General features: G+C 59.6%; 1 protein-coding gene across 6 annotated transcripts; it reads left to right on the top strand.

Moving 5' to 3' along the window:
- The first annotated feature begins 1,895 nt into the window (after positions 1 to 1,895).
- On the top strand, positions 1,896 to 7,555 carry LOC113592888 (translation initiation factor IF-2-like). Of its 6 annotated transcripts, none has more exons than XM_053204517.1 (3): positions 1,896 to 4,668; positions 4,866 to 5,990; positions 7,237 to 7,555. In XM_053204517.1, the coding sequence occupies exon 1, from the start codon at positions 3,486 to 3,488 to the stop codon at positions 4,503 to 4,505; it is 1,020 nt and encodes a 339-aa protein (XP_053060492.1). In that variant the 5' UTR covers positions 1,896 to 3,485; the 3' UTR covers positions 4,506 to 4,668; positions 4,866 to 5,990; positions 7,237 to 7,555. The 6 variants fall into 6 exon arrangements, with proteins under 6 accessions (XP_053060492.1, XP_053060495.1, XP_053060493.1 ...); XM_053204520.1 differs by lacking the exon at positions 7,237 to 7,555 and adding an exon at positions 6,818 to 7,143; XM_053204518.1 differs by lacking the exon at positions 4,866 to 5,990.
- Positions 7,556 to 8,634: the final 1,079 nt, after the last annotated feature.

Raw genomic sequence — 8,634 nt, forward strand, 5'->3', positions numbered from 1 at the left:
GGGAGGGAGGGAGGGAGGAAGTGAGTGAATAAGTGAGTGAGGGATGGGAGGATGGATGGATGGATGGATGGAGTGATGGGTGACTGTCCCCTGCACTGGAAGGCCTCCAGTGACTCAGGCAGGGAGTAATAGTGGATTGCACTCTGAGACATGAGCAGGGAGGTCAACCCACGGCCCCTTCCCCCGCTCCCCAGCATTTTCATTAGAACGCATCTGCTGTGCCTGGCCCCTTGGCCCCTGCCCCGGAAAGACACAGACGCCTCTGCTGGCTTTATTAAGGACCTATTAACCCAGATCTTCCAAAGCTGAGTTATAGAAGCCGGCCCTGGGCAGGGCTAATGATGCTGTCACTGCAGGCCTCGGTTGAGAGCCCCAGGAGGGCTCCAGTGGGGAAGGCTAGCACCTTGGGGTTACAGCGAGGACTTTAGAGCCACACAGGTCTGCCTGCTTTAATCCTAGTTCCTCTCCTAATTGGCTGTGTGGCCTTGGGCCACTCACTTCCCTTCTCTGAGTTGCAGCTTCCTCTCCTGCAAAACGGGCTACCGATGTGCTTGTCTGAGAGTTTATGGAGCCAACGCATTACGTCACTCCTCACAGAGTCAACACTCGCTAGAACCGGTAATATCCCAGGGACCCTCTGGAGCCCCGCAGGGCAGCGCACCTGACCCTGACGCGATAGGCAGGCGCTGTAACCCCCCCCCCCCCCCGCCCTAATTTGTGGCCGAGCAAACTGAGACTAACAGGGAGATGAAGTCACACAGCCACACAGCCGGGAAGTGACGGGGCCAGGATTCAAATGTAGGCAGTGGACGTCACAACTGGGCGATTTCCTCCCTGGCTACAGCAGGAACAAAGCCTGGGCCGGGTGGGTGGGGCTGGAGGGGCGCCTCTTCCACCTCCAGTGCCTTGAGGTGACAGCCCAGCAGAGCACGGGGAGGGCTGGGATAATAACAGAGATTTACAGTTTCCAGCGCAATTAACCGCACCATCTGGATGGGACACGTCCACCTGCGGGTGTTAGAGACCCCAACCCTTTAGCGTGAGCGGCAGGAAGGGACAAGGGGGTGGGGGGACTCTGTGCACTGCCAGGTTGACAGCAGAGACCGTGTGGGGCCCACCTGGCTCGCCCAGCGCCCCCTCCCTCCCACCCATGTACCCCTGAGGGGCTCTTTCACAGAGAGCTGGGTCCCTGCCAGTTTCAGAAGAGTCCCGAATGGCTGAGCCCAAGGATGCGAATGCGGAGGAAGGGCTGTGGTCTGAGCCACGAGAAAGGTCAGGGAACGAGTAGTAAGCATAGAGTGACAGTAACACAAACATGATGCTTGCTTTCCGGGGTGCATGAGGGCCCAGGACCTGACCACCCCGTGTTCCCTGCCACGTTCCAGCCTTGTGACCCCCAGCAAGTGGCTTCGCCTGTCTGAGGAGCTCTGCGAGATCAGGATCAGCGCGATTGCACTTGAGGGGGCTGTTTGGAAGGCTAAATCGGATACGGAAACGTACAGACCTCGGTGGGGTGCCTGGCACAGAGTAACTCACAACCAGTGCTTGTCCTGATTATTGTTCCATTTGCCAGAGGGGAAAGCCGAGGCCCCCAAAGGTAAGTGACTTGCCTCAGGCTGCACAGCGGGTTGGTGGCACAGCCTGTGACAAAGATGGACCTGCCCCGCAGGGTGCCTGGGTGGCTCAGCCGGTTGAGCGTCTGACTCATGCTCAGGGCATGATCTTGCAGTCCGTGAGTTCGAGCCCCGCGTTGGGCTCTGTGCTGACAGCTCAGAGCCTGGAGCCTGCTTTGGATTCTGTGTGTGTGTCTCTCTCTCTCGCTGCTCTCTGCGCTCTCTCTCTCTCTCTCTCTCTCTCTCAAAAATTGAAGGAAAAAAAAAAAAAGATGCACCTGCCGTGGGATAGAGAGCCAAGCCCAGAGTCTCAGGGCTCCTAGGTGGCAATCCTGGGTCACACTAGGGAGAGCAGCAAACCAGCTCCCGTCAGTAACAGCTGTCATGTTCTGAGTACCTACTCTGTGCGAGTTGCTCTAAAAGCTTTTAGGAATCACTTCGAGGAATCATCACAACCTGGGAGGTGGGCACTGTACGGTCCCTCGCATCCAGATGCTCAGGCTTCAGTGGGGCCCGAGCTGGGATTCACCACCAGAACAGCCTGCTTCGGAAGCCCTGGGTCTCAGCACAAGCTACTACCCTCTGGACAGCGGTGGAGTTTTCTCTCTCTGCTCCCAGCCTCCTTCTGTGTCTTCATTTCCTCCTAAAAGAAGGAGAGGGCTAATTATGATGCCAAGTCGGCCATGGCGGACCTGAAGTCTACTGGACATCAGACAGAAGCTTCCTCTTCGGGGCTGGGGGCCCCTCGCCCACATGTAGAAAGGAGGAGGGAGGAGGGAGGAAGGAACGTCACCCAACGCCCCTCACTCTCTCCTTAGCTCTTTGGAGGCCAAGTGGCCAGAACCCCTCAGCCAGCACAAGGCCACCTTGGGGACCAGGCTGGCTAGGGACAGGGAGAAGGGGGACGGTAGGAGGTTTGAAGCAGCATTCCTGCTTCCTAGCACACTGGCTCCCTACGTTCCCATCTGGTCAGCCTGGACGCTGCAAGACTGAGTCCACCCCATACAAAAACAAAAGCCGATCGTTTCCATTATAGAAAACCCCTGAGACTGCGGGCTGCTCTGCCTTCCCTCTTGGCCAGTGTGCCCAAGGCAGGGGCCAGGAAAATGACAGCTGTCCTGCCCAGGGGAGAGAAGTCCCAGAGTCCTTGGCCTGGGCCCTCTCTGGGGCCATACCCTGCAGAGCAGCCCAGAGGGCCTGGCGCCCACTTACACCCCCCTGTCTGCAGGGAGCCCTGCCAGATGGGAGGCTTTGGCTCACGGCCTCTGCCCCAGCTCTGCAGGCCCTGTGACCTGTCCTCCTGGGACCCCCTGGCCTGTCCAATTGAGGTGACCCTTCCCCCTTCCCAGCAGAAACCCAGACCTCTGACCCTTATTCAAAACAAACCAAACAAAATGTGGAAAGAAAAAAAATCCCCCACAAACAGCCTCAGAGATGATCGTGTGTCTGCCCCAACACACACACACACACACACACACACACGCACACGCACGCACACACACGCACGCCCCAGCCTTAGCCATGCAAGGCTGCAGCCAGGCGTTCACATAAACAAGTTGTTGGAGAGTGCTTTTGTTTATGAAACATTTAGGTTTCCCTCAACTTCCTTGAAGGGGAGGGGGTGGGCTGTTTCCTAGTTCTCTGTCGACCAGGGAATGGAGAGGGAGCCCGGGGTTTGGCGGGATTTCATTTCTCCCTCGGTGCTTGCTGCCAGGTAGAATCTGGGGGAGCGTGTGCAAAAAAGGACCGGAAAACACAAGGGGGGGGGTCCCTCACCCCCGCGGGGAGGTCAGCACGTGGGCCTGGCCGGACCGCCCCAGGCCCGGGCTCCCTTCGGAGGCCCGGCTGAGAACACAGTGGGGACGGTGACTGATGCGCCCCGGCCACCTCCCTCGACTCCCACCTCCGGCGCCCGGGAAACCAACGAATCGGCCAGGAACAAAGGCGGGGCTGCCTCCCCAAAGCGGGCGACAAACAGTTTTGCTTTTTTTTTTTTTTCTTCCCTCCACACCCCCCCCCCCCCCCCCAACGACCCTAGCGCGCAGCCTGGCAGGTTTGGAGTCCGGGCGGCACCGGGGTTGCGGCGGGTACCGCCGCGACGCCCGCGCGGGGCAGGCCCCGGGGCGCATGCGCGGGCCGGGGCGCAGGAGGCCGCGGCCGCCCGCGCAGCCTCGCTCGAGCCGGTCTCCGTGGCAACGGGCTCGCGGGGGGGAGGGGCCGGGCGGCGTGGGCTGCGGCGGCTGCTATTTCTGCCGCTTCCTGTTCCTCGCGGCCACGTCGCCATGGCAACGGTGTTACTCACCGCGGCCGCTTCCCGGCTCGGCTGGCGCGCGTGACCCCGGCCGCCCGCGCCCCCTCGTCTCTCACTCGCTGCGCTGCAGCTCTCCACCCCCCACCCCACCCCACCCCGGCGGCGTCCTCCTCCGGCACCCCGGTCCGTCCAGCGCGCCCCGGCGCCCGATCCTTCCCCTGCTCCCCGCCCCTCTCCGCCGGTGCCCGCGGCTCGGGGGGCGGGTGGGAGGGCGGCAGATTGATGGGGGACGCTTATTAAAAAACATTGTAACCGTTTCCGTTTTTATTACGTGGACAAGGGAGCGTTATTTACTGTTATTGTTTGCCGAGCTGGCCGCGCCCGAGCGCGGGCGGCCTCCCGGGAGCTCACCTTTCGGCGGGCCCGGGGAAGTCGCGGGTGGTGGGGGCGGGAGGCGGGGGCTGGCGAGGGGCCGCCCCGGGCGGACGCGGCCCCCCGGGGGGCCTGCCCCTCGCCCCTTCCCCCCCCACCCCTCCAGCCAGCCTCGGCCGACCCCCGCCGCGGCGCGTGTGCGTGCGCGCGCGGGGAGAGACTGCAGAGGCCGGGGACTCGTGCTGAAGGAGAGAGGCAACAAAAAATAAAAAAAGGAACAGATGACTTCATTCCCGGGAAGGCTCCGTCCTACGTGGACCAATTTCCTGGGGACTGTGGTGGAACAGCTCCGCTGCCGTTGGAAGCACTTAAAACTAAACCAGAAAAAAGACCAGAAAATTCTTCAGCATTGCCTGAACCCAGCGAGGGCAGGTTGGTGGCGTGTGAGCCCTTGGGTTTGCGGGGAGGAGGGTCGAATTCCTCCATCCCCCTCCCCGCTGGGGCTTGGCTTCCAGCAAACCTCCCCACCTCCCCGCTTAGATTCTCTACCCTGAGAGGGTGAGCGACTGCCCCAAGGTCACACAGCCGGGTTTCTTTTTTTTTTTTTTTTTTCTTTTTATTCTGCTTAGACCCTTGCAGGGACAAAACCCGGCAGAGGCTGGTGAAGGAAAGCCAGTGGCTGGACTGGAAGCCTTGGAATAGGGCGAGGCTCAGCTGGAGGCCCAGTAAGGGAAGATTAACTCGGCGGGTCTAAGCTCTGGCTGGCCCGGCTCCTGCTCACCCCACTGGAGCCTTCAGCTGGGGGTGAGGGGGGTTGTGGAAGATGCGGGCCGTCTGTCCGTTGGGATCTGATGGGCCTGGAGGATGCCCCCCCCCCGCCCGCAAGCCCCTGCTGGGATGCTAATCTCATCCTGCTAATTAAAGTTTGCAGTTCTGTCCCTAACTCAGCTCCCCACTCTTGAACAGTATTAGCTGAGTTGCAAACAATTGCTGGTCCAGACAGAAGCTAGAGGAAAAAGGCCTCTGGAGTTCACGTTCTAAAGATAAAAAACGGATTTGAAAAATGTTTATGCTTATAAACAAACGACTCCTAATGAACAGAGCGAGTTTTGGAAACTGAATCTTAAGAAACACCCCCCCCCCCCCCCGCCGCCCCAGCCTGTTTTGTGGTGGTTTCCCCCACCACCTCCCCTCCCCGACCCCCGTTCCAAGGACACGAGGCTTGGGATTTGGTGGATTTGGTCACTGCCGCCCCTCTTGGTCTCTTGGCCTCAGATGATCAACCAGCGCTCCCCCAGGCCCAGGATCGCCTCTCCAGGCCGTCTGGAGTCTAAAGCGACAAGCCAGTTCCCCACTAAGACCTGTGGGTCTGGGGCGCCACAGCAAGGTAAAGTTATCTTCAGCTCTGTCCCAGCGTCCACCAGTTTGGAGCTGCAGGAGTCCTCCCTTGAGCGCATGAATCAGAAGTCGGGCTCCCAGAAAAGAGAATACCCCACCCCCCGTCCTTCCCCAGTCCTTTGCTGCCAGTGCTGTGATAGGGGAAGGCAGGACCGCCCTCCACTCCTCCCCATGGGCTGGCCTTCCAAGCAAAACTCATCTCTGGGAGCAGGTTTAGAGTTTAGCTGATGTGAAAGTCCTGCCCCTGGGCAGTGTTTGAATAGGACTGAAACGACAGATGACAGCCAGCGCCGTCCAGAACTAGGAGGACGTTGGAGAGGATGCAGACCAACCGCTCCTGCTTCCCTATCTTACAGGTGGGCAAACTGAGGCCCAGAGAGGGAAGGAGACCTGACCATTGGCTAGAGCCAGGACCCAGGTGCCTTGCCTTCCATTCGGTGTGCATTGCCCCACTCTGATTCTTCTGTGGAATCCCCTGTGTGATCAGAAGTTCAGGAGCTGGGGGGCACCTGGGTGGCTCCGTGGGTGAAGCATCCGACTTCGGCTCAGGTCATGATCTCGCGGTTCCTGAGTTCGAGCCCCACGTCGGGCTCTGTGCTGACAGCTCAGAGCCTGGAGCCTTCTTCGGATTCCGTGTTTCCCTCTCTCTCTGCCCCTCCCTCCCTCAAAAAGTGAATAAACATTAGCTGGGGGGCAGAAGGCTCTGAAATCAGACCACTTGGGTTCCCATACTTCTAAGGGCGACCTTGGACAAGTGAATTCTTCTCTCTGAGCTCTCGTAGTCTTGTGTGTTAAGTGGGGATAATGATAGTACCAGCCAGGGCACCTGGGTGGCTTAGTGGGTTAAGCATCCAACTTCGGCTCAGGTTATGATCTCGTGGTTTGTGAGTTCGAGCCCCACATGGGGCTCGCTGCCGTCAGCGTGGAGCCTGCTTCGGATCTTCTGTCTCCCTCTCTCTCCGCCCCTCCCCTGCTCGTGCTCTCTCTCTCAAAAATAAATAAACATTAAAAAACATAAGTAAGTGACCGCACCAGCCCTGGGTTGTCTTAAGCCCCCACCCGGCAAGGATGGGTCCACATCCTAATCCTTGGAACCTGTGAATGTGACCTTAGTTGGAAAAAGGGTCTCTGCAGATGTAATGAAGTTAAGGATAGTGACGTGAGCGCATCCTCGATTCCCCAGGTGGGGCCTCAGTGCCATCGCGAGTGTCCTCATATGAGACAGAAGAGAAGGCAGGGTCGACACCAAAGGGGGGAAGGCCAACTGAGAGGCAGAGAGGGCAACGCCTGGAGCCACCGGAAACTGGAAGAATCGAGGAAGGATTCTTCCCTGAGTGTCGCAACGGGACATGGTGCCGCTGGCACGTTGATTTGGGCCTTCTGGCTTCCGGAACTCTGAGATTAATCTTGTCAGCCACCAAGTGTGTGGCCATTAGTTCTGCAGCCACAGGAAGCCCATACGGCGGTGATGCTGGCTGTGATGCCGGGGTGGAGGCCGTGGGAGCGGTGACGGGGACACTGGTGATGCGGGGGGCGGCTGCACTCATTTCCCGGGGCCGCAAACTCTGTGGCTCGAAACAACTGACATGTATTGCCTCGGAGGTCTGGAGACCAGGATTCCAGAATGAGATGTCAGCAGGGCCGTGCTCCCTCTGGAGGTGCCAGAGAAGGAACGTTCCAGGCCTCTCTCTGGGCTTCCGGTGCCTCAGGTGTGCATTGGCTACCGCATGCACCGTTCTCAACCTCCAGTCCCTTGTCCTCACATGGTGCTCTCTCTGGGTCTGCGCGGCGGCGTCTGCCTTCTGGGTGTCACTGCCTCTGGGTCTACACTGCCCCTTTTTATAAGGACACCAGTCATACTGGATTAGGGCCCGCCCTAACGACCTCCTCTTTTTTTTTTTTTTTTCTCTTAATGTTTATTTTTAAGGGGGCGGGTTCAGGCTCTGAGCTGTCAGCACAGAGCCCGACGCGGGGCTCGAACCCACGAACCGTGAGATCATGACCTGAGCCGGAAGCCGGACGCTTCACCGACTGGGCCCCCCGGGCGCCCTCCCCAACGGCCTCATCTTAACCTCGCTCATGTCTGTAAAGTCCCTATCTCCAAATAAGGTCCCATTCTCAGGTACAGAGACACAACTCAGCCTGTACCAGTGGTGACGATGGAGAGGGCGGTGGTGACAGATGGGGGAAGGTACTAGGCCTCAGGCCCTGACCCTCCAATTCTGCAGGAGCTGCGTGGGGAGCAGCGGCCAGTTCAGAAGACCAGGAATCTGTTCGTGCAGTGAGGTGCCGGGTGGGAGTGCCCCGCTGGGGGAGCAGGGAGATACAAAAGATGATCCCAGGGGCGCCTGGGATCGCCCAGGCTGTGGAAGCTGTGAGGCCTCCAGCAGACCCTTTCACGGTTGACCTTGGGCTGGACCCCAGATATTGAGAATGGGCCCGGTTGCTGACAGTTATCTTCTGGGGCCGCCTCAGGCCAGGAGGATGTCCCGGTGAGCGGAGGGCGAAGGGCAAGGAAGGAGGGGCTCAGCTTGGCCTCTGCCTCCTCCCTCTCACAGACCTGCTATGTTTATTCACAGCCAAGGCCCCGCCTCCCCAACTGCGGAAACCCCCCCCCCCCCCCCCCCCCCCCCCCCCGTGAGGGCAGGGACCAGGCTTGCAGGGCTGGGGCTGTTTTAAAGAACAGCCAGCCCCCTCCCTTCCCTCTCTTCCCCGGGCGCAATGGACAGAAGACAGGTGGATGGCCCCCTGTTTGAATGTGATCTTTTCTCCACCAGACCCTCGGTGGCTCCAGGAAGCTGTGTCACAGGCTGGGCAGAAGAGCAGAGTCAGGCTGGCCTGGCCTTTCTTCCGTGAGCCCATAGCATAGGCTGAGCAAGCCCCCACCCCAGAAAGCCAGCCGGTCTCTGGCAGAAGACGGGCAGGGCCAGGCCGCTGGTGTTTTCGTTACCGGACACGACAACCCCACCTCCCTTCTCAGCCTATCTTTCTCTAGCTTTC

This window comes from Acinonyx jubatus, chromosome D4 (genome assembly GCF_027475565.1).
Source record: "Acinonyx jubatus isolate Ajub_Pintada_27869175 chromosome D4, VMU_Ajub_asm_v1.0, whole genome shotgun sequence".
NCBI lineage: Eukaryota > Metazoa > Chordata > Mammalia > Carnivora > Felidae > Acinonyx > Acinonyx jubatus.